The following is an 18407-nucleotide window of genomic DNA, read 5'->3' on the forward strand; positions in this document are numbered from 1 at the left end:
GCGCCCAGGAGTAGCCCCACTTCCGGCATAGGCACAGCTTCTGATCCGACAGGAGCCGGGAGGATCACGGGATGGGGAAACAAGCCATCGCTCGAGGTCCCCAGGGTTGACAACCACGTTGCCCCAGCAAACCATAGAGGGGCCACCTGGGGACTCGCTTCGCCACCGCCCAGACTGTGCGGGCCACTATGATTGGCCTGCCCTCTCCATAAGCGTGGCCGCGGTCTCTGCTACGCGCGTTCTCATTGGCTCAAATTCGAGGGCGTCCTCGCAATTCGTTCTCTCGAGGGATGCCCCTGATTGGTCAAATTAGGCCCTCCTCGCAGGGTTTGACGGCACTCTCGGACAGTATGGATCCTAAAAGGGCGTTCAGGGACGAGGATAGGGTGGGAACAGCGTCTCTCGGGTTTAGGGGGTCCTGGCTATCCCTAACGCAGCTCCCTCGATGGAGCCGTCAGGCCGCTGTCTATGGTGCTGAAGCCTCATTCGCAGGTGTCCCGCCAACCGCCTGATGACCGCCTCAATGTAAACTGGCACCTGCGGCCGCTCACCCAAGGTGGATTCGCTACATCTTAGTAATGGCCAGGTCTTCCCCAGCAGAAAAGGAGCATGACTCTGCAAGCGGACCAATCACGAGGCCAGAAAGACAGGACATTTATATGGCAGATCTGCCAACCCCAAATTTATGGGGTCTGAGAAGGCCCAGTGATTTCCAGGAACTGCAGGGCGCCAGCGGAGTTTTTCTGGAACTCAAAGCCCCACACCTCTCTATCCCCTTCGCATCAGTGCTGAGTGCCCCTGAACTGTCGAGTGTCAGTCTCCACGTTTTGAATCCTAGAGACTCCTAGACCACAGGGTCCGAGGTCCTCCTGCAGGCAGATTAGGATCCCTCCTATCGCCACCTTCCTCCCTTGGTCTTAGGGGAATACACCTGGTCCCCCCAAATCTGGGGACCCATGCCTCTGCCCATTGAAGTCTTGGTTCCTTGTCCCTTTCCGGTCTTCTTGGTGGACAGCGCCTCCGGAAGGTCGTACAATCGGGCCGTGGATATCCCTCTTTGCTCCTCCAGCTCTGTGTGCTAAACAGAGGAGTGCCCGCCCTGTCTACCGGTCAGAAAACCTTCCCAAAAAAGAGGCGCCAAGACAGGAAGCAGGATCCGCTAGGGCAAAGGGCCCGAATCTGGCGACAGGAGCCCCCAGGAAGCTACTCCGGCCAGCGCGCGCTCTCTTCCACCTGCCGCGCCGTCGGGCGCCTTGAGAAGGCGGGGCTCGGTTGCTCCAGCCAATAAGCGACGCCGGTGCTGGCAGCTGCTGATATAAAGGGCTGGGGGCGGCGGCGGCGCGGCCCAGATCGCGGAGCGCGCAGCGCGGGCCGGAGGGTGGGAGGGAGGGCGGGCGAGGGGAGAGAACTGAGCACTCCCGAACCGGACAGGCCAGGGTGAGGGGCGGCAGCAAAAGGCAGAGCGCCGCGATATCTGTCGGGAAGCGCAACCTCCTCGGGCCCCGCAGGGCCGCGCAGGGGGCGTTCTCACTCCCGCGCCCGCTCCCTCTTTCCATCCTCTGCCGCCTGCAGACCACTCCGGGGCTCGGTTATCCGCGCGCGCGTCCCCGGGCTCGGGCCCGTCTCCGGCCCTCGAGGGAGCCGCCGCCTTCACCGACATCTCTGCAGCGGCGGTGCCAGAGGCGGCCCAGGCAGGACCCCGGCGTAAGCATCGAGAACCCCCCAAGGAGAGCACGACCCCCGGAGCCGCCCTCAACACGGACCGCGCCCGCCGGGCACACAAGAATGGTCACTGTAGGTATTCCCTGTCGCTGAGAAGGAATTTGGTCGAGAAGGGGTTAGGCACAGGCTCCGCGGAGATGGAGTGGCGGGGCGAGTGGGGGGGGGTAGGACCAGGCCTAGCTAGGCCCAGGTGGGGGGGGTAGGACCGAGCCTCGGGGCCTGAGAGTGGGCAGGGCGGCACCCAGAGTGCTGAGGGCGCTTAGAGTCTGGCCTTAGAGGCCTTAGGGAGCAGAGCTGAGATTCGGGGGGGCATCCTATGGCGCCCTGGGGGCGGGATTGCCCCCCTCAGTAGGCCTGATGGGGGAGGGGCCGCGGCGGCCGAGGATACCTCCTCCATCCAGGCCCGGACCCTGCAGGCCGCCCAGGCAAACGTAGGGCCCCAATCACTGGTGCTGGGCCAGGACAAGGCGGCAAGGCGTCCCCGAGAGCGCCGGGGAAGCGGGTGGCGTCGGATCGCGCGCCCTGGGCCTCGGCCGCTCCCGGGAGCCGGGTGTCTCGTCCTGGAGTCCGTCGACCTTGCGGCAAGCGGGGAGGGGAGAGGAGGGGGCGCGCCCGGAGGCCCCGCGGGCCCGCCGCCGCCGCTGCCGCGTCCCTTTGTTTCTCGGCGCTTCTTCGCGGGCTGTAGCATCGCGCGGGCGCCTCAGGCTGTGGGGAGGGGGAGGGGAGAGAAGGGCCCACGGGTGGGGGGTGTTTCCCGGCTGCTGGGCCCCCGCCTTTCGGGGGATGGGGTAAGGGGCCCAAGCAGGCCCCCTAGGCCAGGTCCAGGCGCCCCATCCTGCCAAGGCTCTGGGCCGCGGGGTGACCTTGAGCGCGCCCGCCCGCCCCACTAGCCCGGCTCCGGGTGCTTTCAGCAGCCACCGAGCTGGTCAGCTCCCCAGCGCGCAGCCACGCCCGACCACGCCCGGCCTGACCACGCCCCTGCCCCGCCCATCTATGCCCCGCCCCCTAGGGCCCCGGGGGCCGGCCTCGCCCGAGCCCTCGGATTTCCACTCGGCATCCCGGGCGTCTCCTGGGGGCGGGGCTGGCCAGTTCTAGCCCCACCCCGGCTCCACCCCCGGCCCCACCGCGCGACTCCGCTCCCTGCGCCGCCGCGCGTCCTTTGTCTGGTCCCAGCGCCCGGGCCTCCTTCTTCCCCTCTTCCAGTCTCTCGGTTCTCTGTGTGTGTCTCTGTACACTGTGTCTCTTTCTGGGCCTCTTTTTCCAATCTTGGAGAGCACAGTGGGTGGGGAGATGCTCAGCACTCTCTCCTGGATCCTGGGACCGCCCCCCTGATCTGAGAAATAAGACCTGAGAGGCCACGCTTTTCTGCTCTGTGACTTCAAGGTGGCTCCTTCCCCTCTCTGGGCCTCACGCTGCTTATCCAGGTGCAGGGACTTGAATGTGGCTTCCTGAGAACCCTCAGGAACCCCCACAGCAGTCCAGCATCCATTCCTCAGATCTGTTCCCTCATTTGAAAAAGAAACAGATGCACAAAGCGGATAGGGTGTGGTCAGAGGTCACAGGAGGGCCTTGGAGGATTGGTTACTCCAATGGAGGGCACTCAGGCAGAGACTCACCATGGGGACAGGCTGGGAGGAAGTGGGAATAAATTGAGACAGTGAGGGCCCTGCACAGAGGGAGAAGGGCCCAGAAGTGGGAGGCTCAGTTAGCACCACGTGGTGGCCCAGCCTTATCATGCATAGCCACTCAATGCCCTATTGTCATCCGTATCTAGGCCTCTGACACTGTGACCGGGCTGGGGGTGGGGTGGGGGGGAGAGGCGGAGTATGTAGCTGGGAGTCACGGGGGTCAGATACTGGAGAGTCTACACAGCAGGTAACCTAAGGTGTGTTCACTGCAAAATCCTTATGTCAGATGTATGTGCAAAAGAGTTGGAGAAAGAGAGAGAGAGGGAGGGAGAGATGGGTTCAGAGGGGAGAAATGGACAGAGGAGAAATAGAAATAGGAGGGAACTGGAGAGAAACAAAGAGGAAGAGATCCAGAGGAAGAGGTAAAGAGTGGGAGGGAAGGTTCCATTGCTCCCTGTCAGCATCTGCCTCTCTATCTAAGGCCCTCCTCCCCTCTGATTTCACTCCTCCATCCCTAGGACAGCCCTTGAAGTCCCTGTCATCCCTGTGTCATCCCAGGCCACACATTTGTTGTGGGTTGGAGCAGGGTGGGTGTGACCTCCACCAATCTGATCCCCATTATCAGCTCAGCCGGCTCAGGCGTGGAGGAAATGCAGGCGACACTGATCCAACTAAGCTCTGGCACAGATGGGAGGGAGATGGGTGATGGTGAGATTAGTAGGCTGGGGCTCAAGATCCCAGGTAAGAACCCCTCAATTAACTCTTAACCTCCTTCAAGTTGAAGGCAGCATTTAGGGTGGGGGAAACCTGTAAATCTGTAGGCTTTGCAGTCGTCTGCTCAGGAGTCAAACCATGACTGTATCACTACCATCTCCCCCTGTCACCCTGGGGGTCACAGGTCCCTCTGTCCCTTAGTTTCTCCATCTGAGAAATGAAGCAATCTCCAGCTTTCCGTGTAGTTGTAGGAAGTCAGTGAAAACTGTACATGCTCAGTGCTTGGCACATAGTAGAGCAGGGGTGTCCAAACTTTTTTCAATGTTTTTCACCAAGGGCCATATGCGGTAAAATACACAAACAGCCGGACCACTCACTTGAGGTGAAGTACGCATTGCCTCACCTGGTTTATTTAAATAAACTAAATATATTTTTGGAATTTGCTGCGAGCCAGTTAAAAATGGATCGCTGGCTGCAGTTGGCACGCGGGCCGCAGTTTGGACACCCCTGTAGTAGAGGTTCCAAAGCTGGGATCTGGTGTGTCCTGAAACAGGGCTGTGTACTGTTGAATGCTTGTTAGGCTCCCATAGCAGACATTATCAACTGATTACAGATCTCTACCTTGCTGAGTCTGGACAGGAATTCAGAATTCTCCATACGTGGGGGACTTCTGTGCCTTAAGTGGAGGGATAGAGACCCAGGGAGGCAACGTGAGTGTCAGAAGACACACAGGGGGAGGGGGAAGCCAGCAGCTGGCACATGGTGGCACCCAGTAAATATTTTTTTAATTGGATGAGTAGTAAATTCAGGCAACAGAGTGGGTTTATATAAAGATGCCTGAGGCGTGGCATAGAGTGGGGTGCTCAGCTTCAGTTGGCGTTATTTTTACTATTATTGGCCTTTTCATTAGGAAAGTGAACTCTGGAGTCCAAACCCTGGATTTGAATTCTTGGTCTGCTATTTGGTTGCTGCCCAACCTTGTGCAAATCCCTACCCCGTCATTGAGACTGTTTCCTCATCTGTTAAATGGAGAAAAGAGTCCCCTAATATTCAACATTAGGAGAATTGCTGGAAATTCTCACATAAGAATTTTTTTGGCACATAGCAGGAGTTCAATATATGGCCATATTATGAGTAAAGTATTAATGTTAGGGGACGCAGATCCGTGGAGTGTGCTTTACTGCTTTACTACAGGCGCCTGTGACAGACATTGCTAATCAACCCAGTGCTTGTTCCTACTCAGCCCAGATGTGGCTTCAGAATAATCCTCCAGGTAGCCAATCTCATTAGAGATGCAGGGGAGTTGACCCTCTGTGCCATCCTTTTAATAAGAATAAATGGAAAAGAAGCAAAGGTCCAAAGAAGAGCTAAGATCATCCCTGAAGACACATAGCTATAAGGTGGCAAAGCTGCCCCAACGCATTGGCCACAGTCATTAAAAAAAACTTCGAAGTCTGACACAAACAGGTTTGAAATGGAGTTCCCCATTTATATCACCCAACATCTCTGAGCTCAGTTTCCTCACTTGTAAAATGGAGAATGTGTTACTGTCTTTCAAGGTTGTTGAGAGAAATAAGTGAAATGATGCCTTGAGCGCTTCACACAGTGCCTGGCACATGACACATGCTCAGTGGAGCAGGATGATTATTAATAGCAGGATTAGGAGGCAGGGATGGTGGATACAGCACTGTTTCCACTTTCCATGGTTGTACCCATGGCAGACATGGCTAACTGATCCCAGAATGCTTTCCATCTGCACCCATATGTGGCTTTACATCCTCCCCTGGGCCACTGGTGCCAGTAATTTGGAGTTTGTAGCACAGTGGAGCAAAGAGGCCCAGAAGTGTTAAGTAGCATACCTGAGGACACACAGCTGGGAAATGTTAAGGCTGGCACGAGTTTGGCAGTGACAGTTGGAAATACAGATTCTGGATCAGAAACGCTCATGTGCGAATCCCTGATTCACCATTTATAGGCTGCATGATCTTTGGTAATTTTTAAAACATCTCTGAATCTTATTTTCTTCATCTGTTGTCTTAGCTCAGGCTGTTATAACAAAATACCATAAATTGGGTAGCTTAAACGACATTTATTTCTCATAGTTCTGGAAGTTGGAAAGTCCAAGATCAAGGTGCCAGCTGATTCAGTTCCTGGTGAGAGTTCTCTTCCTGGTTTGCAGCCAGTTGTCTTCTTGCTGTGTCTTCACATGGTGGAGAGAGAGATCATTTCTCTCCTATCCCTTTTAATATAAAGACATGGATCCCATTCATGGGGTCTTCACTTTCATGACCTAATTACCTCACAAAGGGACCACCTCTAAGTACCATAACATTGGGGGTTAGGGTTTCAACATATGAATTTGGAGGGGGACGGACTCAAGCATTTAGTACATAGCATCTGTTAAGCAGGGTAATAAAACCCTCCTCTTTTTGGGGCTATTGTGAATAAGAAAAGAAAAATTGCCAATAGAGAGGGCTTTGCTCTGTGCCTGGCTTATAGGGAACAATATTTGGGAACAATTATAATATTGTACTTTGAGTCAGAGATGGCTGAGATGATGTGTACCTGCTGACTCTAACTCTGTGGCTACAGCAGACATTGTTAATCAATCACAATGGTCTCTCCTGCTGAAACTGGATATAGCTTCAAATCCTTAATTTCATCCCTCTAGAAAGACCCTACAATCGATTTGAGTTTTCAAGTGAAGGCAACCTTTTCCAACTCGAGCCATAAAAGAAGACCTAAGAAAATGCTGGCTACTTTACCTTCCCATGCCTATGACAGACACCAATCAATCCAGCACTATTTCCTCCTGAGCCCAGATGTGGCTTTAAAATTCTTCTTGATAATGTAAAGTAGATGTAGAATATATGTGAAAGTTGTTTAAAGAGTAGATTTTTCATCACAAGAAAAAAATTTTTGTGACTATGTATGGTGATGGATTGTTAACAAGATTTATTGTGGTGATCATTTTGCAATATATACAAATATCAAGTCATTGTGTTGTACACCTGAAACTAACACAATGTTACATGTCAGTTGTATCTCAATTTAAAACATAGATGTAGGAAAAGAGCATTCAGTAAAATTCAACATCCATCCTTTAAAAAAAATAGCTTGTTAGAATACTGGGAATGAAATTAAACATCTTAACCTGATACAGGCCATTTAACAACAACAAAAAAAAAAAACCTACGGCAAAGATATTTAGCTGTGAAATATTTAAAGCATTTCCTTTAATATCAGGAATAAGGAAGGTACATCGTATTGTAGCCCCTGCAATAAGATAAGAAAAATAAACAACAGCTATAGATTGGAGACAAATAAAACAGTCATTATTTGCAGGTGTTATGTTATACATAAAAAATAGCTCAGTGGAAAACTGGGGGGAAAGGTAAGTGCCTAGTGGGAAAATTATGCATAAAGCAGAAGAAATATGAACACATTTAGGATAGGAATTACCTTTGGTGGGAGGAGGGAAGTACATAGTCAGGGAGGACTTATGAGGGCTTCAAAGCTAATAAAAATGTTACAGTTCTCATTCAGAAGACAAAAATGTTCGTTTTTATTCTGAAAGTGCACAGGTTGGTTTGATACAAACAGGCAAACATATATACAAAGGGACATATGGCATTTTATATATGGAATTTTTCACAGTATAATCATGTTAAGTGCTTTGCTCAGTGCTCAAGGAGTGGAAGGGATTATTAAAATAATACGTTGTCCTCTCCTCACGTTCAAGCCCATGTCAGACATGACTGATCCATCACCACTAAGCCCCTCTTTTCTCCCCTGTCCCTGGGGTGGGGACTGGGCCGTGAGCGGGTATGGCCTGTTGTCTCCAGCAGATACTCGGGGCCATGGAGTCTCAGGTGGCAGGGGGCCCGGCCGGCCCGGCCCTGCCCAATGGGCCACTCCTTGGTACAAATGGAGCCACTGATGACAGCAAGACCAACCTTATCGTCAACTACCTGCCCCAGAACATGACCCAGGATGAGTTCAAGAGTCTCTTCGGCAGCATTGGTGACATTGAGTCCTGCAAATTGGTTCGGGACAAGATCACAGGTGTGGCTGCTGGCAGGTGGGGAGGGGGAGGGACAGAGGTGGTAGCCTCAGGAATATAGGTGTGATGAGGGCAGGTGGGACCCTGGGGGGTTTGAGGTATGATGGAGAGACAGATATGGCCCCACGTGGGAGGTACTGGGGGCAGGTGGGGCCCTGGAGGTTTTCGAAGTGTGATGAGGAGACAGGTATAGGGCCTCTCAGGGGTGATAGAAACAGGTGGGACCCTAGGGTCTAAGATGTCCTAGGGGAGGCCAGCCTCTCAGGCTTGGATCCGGGAGGACACTGGCAGGTCCAGGGAGTAGGTCATTGTCCTGGTCCTGCCCACAGGGCAGAGCCTGGGCTATGGGTTTGTGAACTACTCTGATCCCAACGACGCAGACAAAGCCATCAACACCCTCAACGGCCTCAAACTGCAGACGAAGACCATCAAGGTTGGTGCCCTTATTCCCCTGGGCTGCTCGTGCCCCTGTTAGTGCCCATCCTGACTGTCCCCATTTCCCCTTTATTACTGCCCCCCAGACCACCACTTCACTTCCACCCATCCTCCTCAATGGCTCATTCCCTAAGAGGTTCAAATCTCTCCCCCAAGTCTCCCCCAACACCGCCCCCCAACCAATGGCTCTGCCTCTCTGAACCTCAGTTTCCTCACTTGTCAATGGGGAGAATGTCAGCCCCACATTCTGTGGTGGCTCAGGGAGGTACCCGCCTGGCTGGCAGTAGAAGAGGGTGTGACCAGGGTGGGCATCCCCCTGCCAGCCTTTGTCATGGAAATGGGGGAGGGGTGGGGACCCATCTGCCATCTGGAACCTAATTAGGGTCTGGGAGGGCGGGATTAAGGGTGGGCCCTTCCCCTACCTTTGTGCAATGCCCCTCCCCCACGACCTCCCCTCTCAGCTGCTGCAGCTGGGACCCTGGGAGCCCAGGTTCCCTGGGGGAAAGATCACCATGGAAACCCCCTCTCTAGGTTCGCTGGGGCGTTTCTGGGCTCCACCCCACAAATCTGCTACTGAACCCTGGGGGAAGCTTGGCTGGGGGGGTACTTACTCATCTGGCCCCCAGTTTACCATGGGAACAGAGGTGCAGGAATCTTTTCCTCTCCCTGATGGAGGGGCGAGAGCATGACCTGAGGGGTCCCTCCATGGCCAACTAGACCCAGAAGCCCCCAGGTGTGAGGGTAGACCCTAGTGACGACCCATAAGGCCCAGAGGGCCACTGTGTGTGTGTGTGTGTGTGTGTGTGTGTGTGTGTGTGACCCTAGGCTATGAGACGGTATTTGTGGGACACTGTGGCTATGTGAGTGTCTGTTGTCACATGGATCCAGCTATTATAGACTTTTGAGTGTGTTACTATGTGTCTGTGGGACATGGTATCTATTTGATAGGTGCTTTGTCACACACCGCGACTCTGGCTGTGACCTGGTGGGGCTGCATGGGTGTGTCTGGCTGTGACAGGGTGTTTGTGTGTCACGGTGAAGTTATGTGGGTGTGTCTACCTCTGCCTCATTTAGGGTGGAATGTGTGTGATGTTGTGGGCTTGTGTGGTAGTATGACTCTTACTGTTATTATCCAAGATTCCTAGAGTCGCCATGAATGTGGCCAAGGCCTTGTGCCACCCTCCTGCAGGGGTGGTTGCCGTGGCTGTGCAATGGGTGGCACAGTGTATCTGCCTGGTGGCTGTGTTGTATGGTCAGTCCTGACTAGGTGTTCTAGTAGATTCTGCCCAAAATGTTTCCAGCCGCTCATTGTGAGCCAGGCCCTGTCCTGGTGAGGGGTCAGGGACCCAGGTCAACCCACATCATGGAAGGACCAGAAAGGCCCCTTAAGACCTACTCTGTGCCTCAGATGACCCTTGGCTCCAAACACCCAGGAGCTCAGGCCCCTTCCCATCATCCCCAATTCCGATCCATCAACAAGTCTTCACCCCTCAAAGCTCACAGACCTATGGGGGAGAATGAACACTGTCAAATGCACTACTATGATTTTTAATTTTTATTACAGAAATAATAGCAGCTGATGTGTTTTCTTTCTTTCCTGGAGGGCCCCACGTGTGCACAATGGTGTTAATTAGAAAGCCCTCCACCACCACCCCTAGAGCACCCTCACCCCATCCACTCCCAGCCCAATTTATTCATTTTGTTAATTTTTTAATTAGTTGTTTGTAATGAGGTAACATGACCTTGCAACTCACAATCACAAACAAAAGCCAGACCCCTGATAATGACCCCTATCTACCCAGAGGTTAATTTAGAAGAAATAGAAAATCAGACATTGGCAAAAATAAGGGGGAGAGGAGCTCATAACACCCCCCACCCTACCCCCACAAGTTATAGGTCACCCTGTTAGCTCGGGGGGGAGGAGGGGAGTGCCGTCCATTCCATGTTTCCAGGACATTGATAAACACACAATGAGATGGGGTCACACAATACTCACTGATCTATAAATGGACTTTTCTTTCCCCCACTTTACAATACTCACCACTGTTTCAGGGAAATCAATATCCACGTCCACCATTTTTTAAGCAGCTGCAGAGATTTCATTGTTGGGGTGGACCATAATTAATGACATGAATCAAGTGATTGTACTAAAACATGTCTAATTCACAAATGAGAGAAGTACTTTGAGAGTAACGGGGTTAGGAGTGGGTATGCAACCAAAGTCAAATGGCAGAGGACAGGGAGGACATTTCAACTGAGACCTAGAGAAGAAAACAGAGGAAGAGAGTTCCAGGTGGAGAGAACAGCCAGTGCAAAGGCCCTGAGGCAGGATTGTGCCTGGTGTTTGGGGAACAACGAAGAGACCTGTGTGACTGAAACAGCTCAAAGGAGAAGTGTGTAGAGATGAGGTCAGGGGGTTGCTGGGGCAAGTTGTGTAGGGCTTTGTGGGACATGAGAAGGACCTGAACTCTGAGGAAGGTGGGAGCCATGGAAGGTTCTGAGCAGAGGAGGGATGTGACCCAGCTCAGATGTTCACAGGCGCCCTCTGGCTGCTGTGGGGGGGAACAACCTATGAGGGGTGAGAGTGGGACTGGGACCAGGACTGAGATGGCTGTACTGGTTGTGGTACACAATGGTGGGTGCTGGGCCAGAGTGGGGAATCAAAGTGGGCAGAAGTGTGCAGATTCTGGATAATGAGGAAGGTGGAGTCAACAGAATCGATGGTGGATTGGATGTGGGTGTGAAAGTCAGAGAGGCATCAAGGACAACTGAGGCTGAGTCTTGAGCACCCAGGAGGACAGAGCTGCCATTACTGAGTCCAGGCAAGTTAGGGGCAATTGGGAGCCTGACATAGCTACACTGAGTGTGACCCTAGTGAGGCAGGTGTCACACAGGCATGGGGTTCGGTGGCCAGGTCCATGGCGAGGATGGACATTTGGGAGTCATTAGGGTTGAGCTGGTGGCTAAAGACCTGAGTGACCATCAGGGGCCCAGTGTAGTCGGGAAAAGAAGGGGCCAGTGTCCAAAGGAGTGGGAAGCATCGATGTTGTTGGGATGTCCAACGTGAGAGCATGAGCTGGGGACACAAGAGTCCCTGAGGTCCCCAGGGAGACATGTGACCCCAGTCCCCCATCACTCTATGAAGGCAGGGCCACGGCCACATTGTCCCAGCCATGGCCATGCCCTCTCCCCCACACCCCAGTCAGCTGCACCTATGGTGGCGTCTCAAGAGGTAGGTATTTGTTAAGTGAGCAGATGAGGCATTCCTGTGACTCAGTGGGAGTTCAATTGTAGCCTCTCTCCCCATCTGCAAAATGGGTCTCCCCTCACGCCTGTCCATCTAACCCTCCCTCAGGTGTCCTATGCCCGACCCAGCTCCGCATCCATCCGGGATGCCAACCTGTACGTCAGTGGACTCCCCAAGACTATGAGCCAGAAGGAAATGGAGCAGCTCTTCTCCCAATATGGTCGCATCATCACTTCCCGCATCCTGGTGGACCAGGTCACAGGTCAGGCCTCGGGAGGGTGCACCTGGCAGGGGTGTTGGGTGGAGCACCAAGGTGCATTCAGAATGGAGAAATGGGGACTGGCAGGGCGAGAAGGGGGAGTGTGGAAGGGGGTCACACGAAGGGGAGCAGGTCCTCAGGATACCCTCACCCTGGCAGGTGTGTCTCGGGGTGTGGGGTTCATCCGCTTTGACAAGAGGATTGAGGCTGAAGAGGCCATCAAAGGACTGAACGGGCAGAAGCCTCTGGGTGCAACTGAGCCCATCACAGTCAAGTTCGCCAACAACCCAAGTCAGAAGACGGGGCAGGCCCTGCTCACTCATCTTTACCAGTCATCAGCCCGGCGCTACGCAGGCCCCCTGCACCATCAGACGCAGCGCTTCCGGTGAGCCACCTGCTGCCCCTATCCCCGGATAGGGTCCCAAGGCTTGAAACTGTCCTCCCTGAACCCCATTCCTGCAGGGCGGAAGGACATCAGTATGGTAACCACCTGCTGGGACTGCTGAGGGCCCTGCAAAGGGCTGCTGGGGTGCTGAGGCCAGGCCATTGTATTCAGCAGGCATTCAATGTGTGCAGGGCACTACAAGTGGCATGATCAGTGTTAAGAGTTTAGAGCCACCTGATCAGGTCCAGCTCTGACTGCGTCCCTCTCTTTTGGGCATGTGGTTCCCTCACGCACATCTCAGCAGTGCTTACCGTGTGCCAGGCGCACTCGTTTACTCTACACAGCAACCCCATGAGAATGCAGCTTGTCTTGTGCCTATTTGACAGATGGGGACCCTGAGGCTCAGAGAGGCATTGTCGCTTGCCCAGCCTAGGCACTGTGGTGAGGAGACTCGAACCTTCCCTTCTGGGGACCTGAGCCCTGCAGGGTGGGGACAGGAGAATGGGACCGAGCAGCCGGGAGAGGGAGGACAAGGGCTTGACAGGGCAGGCGAGAGGCGGTGTTGGAGTGACCACGGTCCGTGCCAGGCGGTGTCCAGCCGGAGGGGGGGGTAGGGGAGCGGGGGGAGGGCTGAGGCTGCTGGCCTGCAGAGTGGGGGCGGGGAGGGCAGGCTGGCTGACCAGCATCACAGCCGGGATGGTGCCTGGAGGCCACCAGTGACCACCCCTTCTGCTCCACAGGCTGGACAATTTGCTCAACATGGCCTACGGCGTCAAGAGGTAACAGTGCCCCCGCCCCGCTGCCCCCAGCCCCTCACTGTCCCTCCTCGGATCCTTACCCTGATGGACACCCTCCCCGCCTCACCCCCAGGAATGCCAGCTTAGCCATGTCTGTCCTTGTCAGGGAGTAGTGTGTCCATTAAGAGATTTGGGGGCTGTGGAGCTTAGTAAATGCCTATAAAGAGCTACTACAGCATTGGGCCCTGGGCCCTGTCCGTCACCCTCTCCAGCCCAGTGGAAGGTGGACAGTGTTGCCTGGGTCACAGCCATGCCCCCTGGTTCCCATGTTAAGTCTTGGGTTCCACCTGCCATTATTGGTTGTCTTTGCTGAGGGTCACAGACTGCACCCTTCTGCCCTGTGGTTGGGGGTGGACCTTGAGGACCCCACAACATTGCCCACATCTTTGACCCTGTGAAGGTCCCGTGTTTATTGCATCATGAGCTGTTGAGCGTACGCTGAGTGCCAGGCATTTGGCTTGGGGCTGGGGATCCAGCATGGCCCAGCCAGACTTGGTCCCTCGTGGAGATGAAATGATATTGAGCACAGTGCTTGGCACATAGTGAGCGCTCAATAAAAGGTAGCTGTTATCATGATTATTGTTACTGTTATTGATTATCTCAGTCTAGTGGGAAAGGAGACAGATGGATGAACAGTGATTAGGGTGGCGAAGGGGGCAGAAGGAGTAATGAGGACGCAGCAGGGACTCCCAACCAGTCTGAGACAACAGAGCCCAAGTGGAGTTCCTGGCTGCAGGAACGGCCGGTGTGACTGCCCCAAGGATGGAGCAAGCAGTTAGTCCCAAGAGTTCAGACTGAACGGATCAGGCCCTGAGGATCTCTGCTCAGCTGAGTGGATCCCCTGTGCCTACTGTTTGTTAGGAGCTGTTCTGGGTTGGGGCACCACAGGGAACAAAACCTAGAGAAGAGGGAGCCAATAATAAATACACGATTTGAATAGGAAAAGGCCAAAGAGGGCCAGAGGGAGGAGGTGGCCACGTTATCGGTCAGAGGAGGCCACCCTGAGGGGGGGTGACAGTTGTGCTGAGACCTGACTAACAGGAGGGAGGCACTTAAACGACTAAGCTCACATCCTGGCTCCCAGTATTGCCCTTCCCGGGTGCACCACCAGCCATGTGGCTGGGTGGCCAGTGGGACAAATAAAATGGGCATCGTGACTGAGAGCAGGGTAAGGATGCAATCAGAGTAGGGGCAAGGGCAGTCGTGTGGGAAGATGTGCCAAGTGAAGGGGTGGCCAGGGGTGTGGGGAAGTGGTAAGAGTCAGCAGGGCCAAAGGTCATGGGGTCAGGGTATAGTTTGGGGCAGGGTCCTAGTTTGGGGCAGGGTCCTAGGTGAGGGCCTAATGTTCAGGGATAGGCAGAGGTCAGGAAAGGGTACAGGTCAGGATGGACTTTGGGGGCTGGTGTCTCAAAGCGGGTGAGGTTGAAGGTGGGGTTACAGATGGAGGTCACGGCGAGTCAGTACACTGTAAAGCTCGCAAGAGTCCCAAGGTCAAGATACGGTCAGAGATCATGGCAGTGTTGGGGGTCTTGGGGTCACAGTGGGGTCGGGGGCATGCTGGGGGTCAGGGCAGAGCCCGCGTGACCCCCAAAGTAGTCCCCTGTCGCTCATCGCCAGGTTCTCGCCCATCGCCATCGACGGCATGAGCGGCCTGGCGGGCGTGGGCCTGTCAGGGGGTGCAACGGGCGCTGGCTGGTGCATCTTCGTGTACAACCTGTCGCCGGAGGCAGACGAGAGCGTGCTGTGGCAGCTGTTTGGGCCCTTCGGGGCGGTCACCAATGTCAAGGTCATCCGTGACTTCACCACCAACAAGTGCAAGGGCTTCGGCTTTGTCACCATGACCAACTATGATGAGGCGGCCATGGCCATCGCCAGCCTCAACGGCTACCGCCTGGGCGAGCGCGTGCTGCAGGTGTCCTTCAAGACCAGCAAACAGCACAAGGCCTAAGCCGCCGCCCTCCCCACCCTCCCTGGGCAGCAGAGAGAGAGAGAGAGAAAGAGAGAGAGAGAGAGAAGGGGCCCGAGAGAGACAGCACAGGCAGACCCCGGACAGCACGAGGCCCCGCACCCCTGCGGGAGCCACAGGGTGAGCACTCGGGCTGGGAGGGTCTGCAGGGAATGGGGGGCTGCCTGGGGGTCCCTCACCCCATCCTCCTGCCCCCACCCCAGGCTGGGTTGTTCACTCTCTCGTCTTGGTTTTGTTCATGGCGATGGTTTTTGTTTCTTTTTTCGGCTAAAAAGAAAGCAGAGATGTGACCCCACCCCACCCTCAACCACCCTCCTCGGGATGGCTTTTGGGAGGGTTCTGGGGGTGCCCTCCAGGCCTCCCCAACACCAAGGTGAGCCTGAGCAGGGGAGGGAACAGGTTTAAAAATCCCCAACAAAGCGAAACATGAGAGGGGTGTGGGCATCCCTGGCCCAGAGCTCCTTGGTGATGTGTGAGGAGCTGGGGGAGGGGCTGGAAACAGAAACAAAATGAAAAAAAAAGGGGGGGGTGGGAGGGAAAGAAAAATTCTATTTTTGTAAAAAGGGAAAAAAGATCTCGTGGAGAATTTTTACTGGGGATTCTTGAACTTGAAAAAAAAACACAAAAAAAAGACAAAAAAAAAAGAAAATATTTTGACAGGCTATGTTTACCAACTGGGGCAAAGACAGGGAGCAGGGCTTAGGAGCTGGGGTGCCACAGGGCCACACAGAGAAACATGCAGGGGCACACACTCACACCCCACAGGAACACACAGCAGCACTGACAGACCCAGAGACATGCCCCAGACACGTTTAGGAACTCGGCCAAATTCAGACACGTGGACGAACAGATAAAACACAAAAAACTGAAGTATGGGGCCACGTAAACATGGCAGAGGTAGAACATGGACATGGACAAACGTGGACACGGGCAGGTGTGGACATGCAAACATTTCCATGCATACACGTGGAGACATACATTTGGACACACAAATCTAGACACCCAATCATGGAGAAACAGACACAACACCCAGGAACACGCAGACATGCCCATAGCATCCCTCAGGCCCATGTGAGAGGTCCCAGCCCAGGCCCCCGCCCAGTCTGCTTCCTCTAGCCAGGCCAGCCCGGCCCCTCCGGGCACTCTGCCCCAGTCGCCCCTACCCCGGGTTCTCTGCAGAGCTCTCTCCTGGCTCATCAGTGGTCCCTGCCGCCCAAGAACACAGGCGTGCACACACAGCGTCCATGCATCCAGACACACACGATACCTCGTTCACTTTTGGCGTCATGGTGGGCTGGAGGCAGCACCCCCCAACACTTGAGGCCAAAGGACCCCCCTGTCCCTGGAGCTGAGCCTCCCCTGGGCCCAGGCCCTGGCCCACAAGACCGAGGGGGAGGTGGGACCCTTGCCTCCCCCCACCCGGGGCCTCCCTGGCAGCAAGCACCTGCCACTCCCCACCAGGCCCAGGGTGGACTGGCCGAGGGGCCCAGCCCCGCATTCCTTTCCTGTCCACTCGTCACCCCCTTTCAGTTTGTTGGGTTTTTCCGTCTTTCCAGATGAGTAAGGGCAGTGGACGCAGCCTCCATCCCAAGCCCCAGCCCTGGCTTCTGTCTGGACTTTCCATCCCCCTAGTTTTCATTCTTTGTAACGAAAAATTCCCACAGAAGCCAAAGGCCGGAGCCCTTGGGAGCCTTCGCAGCCCCCACCCCCTGCAGCAGGCCCAGTCAGAACTGAGAATCGCAAACCCCAATTTTAGATTCAGTTGACCTTCCTCCAGTGTCCCTGCTTTGGTGTCCGGCCATGGCCCCATCTGACTGCCCAGCTCTCTCTCCCCCACCCCTCCCCGGTGTTTGTTATTAAACGTCTGTGGAGCTTCTGCTGCAAGGAACAAAAAGAAAAAAAAAATCAAAAAAGCAACAAAAAAACACAAATAGAAGAGAAAAAAAGCAACAAAAAAAAAAAAAAAGGAAGAAAAAAACACACAGAAGAGATTAAAAAAAAAAAAAGGAAAAAAAAAACAGACATAAACTGGCACCAGTTAACTTTCTTGTACTTTTTTGCCGAATTTAGCTTCTTGTAGTTTTAACTTATTGCTATGTTAACTATTTATTCTTGTTGCCCTGTAAGGACATTTGTGTATATTTCTGTTCCTTCATCCAGTTTGCAAGTTTAAAGGAACCACGATGTTCTCTTTGTTTCTTTTAAGTTTTGCCGAGACGTGGTTATGCCTAATTTATTTATAAAAGGGGAAGTGGAATCATTAAAGTAATAATAATTATTAATAACAGTAACGGTAGCCGAGTGGCACCGGGGGCACGTGCGCTTTGCGGGGCAGTCCCCCATGTAGCCAGCGACGTCCGGGTCTCAATGGGATTATTTTTGCTCGTCTTGAGAATTTTTTCAGTCCTATTTAGCTGGTGAAAACCCTAGCTTGTTCTTGATACACGAACCTATTTATTCTTGTGGTTTTTAAGTCCTCCCTGATCTCCCCACTCCCCTCCAGCAGGGCAGGCCCCCCAGCGGGTCCCTCCCTCTCCCTCTGCTGTTTCTTGGGGCTTTCTCCCCTCCGCCCTCCTTGCACGCGGGGACACGTGTGCACACGTGGGCAGCGTGCTGGGGGCATCTGTGAGCAATAAGGGCTGGGTTTGTCCCCCACCATGGGGGGGACTGGGCTCTGGAGAAGGGGCACCACCCCATACCCCCTACTGAAGCCTAGGCCCCTGCCACCCCCCAAGACTGGGAGGGCACTTCTTTTTCTAAAACACAGAACTCAGCCCAGCCAGCCAGGCCCCCTCCAGGGGGCCAGCCCCTCACCCCAGAGGAGCGGGCCTGGGGTCCTCCACCTCCCTGGGGGCAGGGGCAGGGCCCGTGGGGAGGGGGCCCAGCCCCTCCAGCCCTCCCTTCATCCTGTTATTTATTTGGAAGGTTTCACATCATGACAGAGTCCATATGTTGGAGGTGATAAAGAACTGTAAAGAAAAAAAAAAAAGAAAAAAAAAAACCCAACAAGAACACTTTGCGTTGCATTTAGACTATTTATTACCGGATTATAGGCCTGGCCGCGGTAACAGACTTTTACATGGAATTGTTTAATTATTTGTACTTTTCATGCCAGAAAATAAAAGTTCAGAATCTTATGGCCTCGGTTGGGTGTTTGTACACCAGCAAGCGAGGAGCATTGGAGTATGTGC

At 54.1% G+C, this 18407-nt stretch overlaps 1 protein-coding gene across 4 annotated transcripts; it reads left to right on the forward strand.

The window, feature by feature from the left end:
* Positions 1-1335: 1335 nt before the first annotated feature.
* ELAVL3 (ELAV like RNA binding protein 3) lies at positions 1336-15865 on the forward strand. 4 transcript variants are annotated; one of them, XM_074338151.1, is made up of 7 exons: positions 1336-1794; positions 7910-8129; positions 8457-8560; positions 11918-12071; positions 12228-12453; positions 13194-13232; positions 14847-15865. In XM_074338151.1, the coding sequence occupies exons 1-7, from the start codon at positions 1786-1788 to the stop codon at positions 15196-15198; spliced, it is 1104 nt and encodes a 367-aa protein (XP_074194252.1). In that variant the 5' UTR covers positions 1336-1785; the 3' UTR covers positions 15199-15865. The 4 variants fall into 4 exon arrangements, with proteins under 4 accessions (XP_074194252.1, XP_074194251.1, XP_074194250.1 ...); XM_074338150.1 differs by having other exon boundaries at positions 1354-1794; positions 14868-15865; XM_074338149.1 differs by having other exon boundaries at positions 1641-1794; positions 7913-8129.
* The last annotated feature ends 2542 nt before the right edge of the window (positions 15866-18407 follow it).

Source organism: Rhinolophus sinicus, linkage group LG07 (genome assembly GCF_036562045.2).
Source record: "Rhinolophus sinicus isolate RSC01 linkage group LG07, ASM3656204v1, whole genome shotgun sequence".
In the NCBI taxonomy this organism is placed as follows: domain Eukaryota; kingdom Metazoa; phylum Chordata; class Mammalia; order Chiroptera; family Rhinolophidae; genus Rhinolophus; species Rhinolophus sinicus.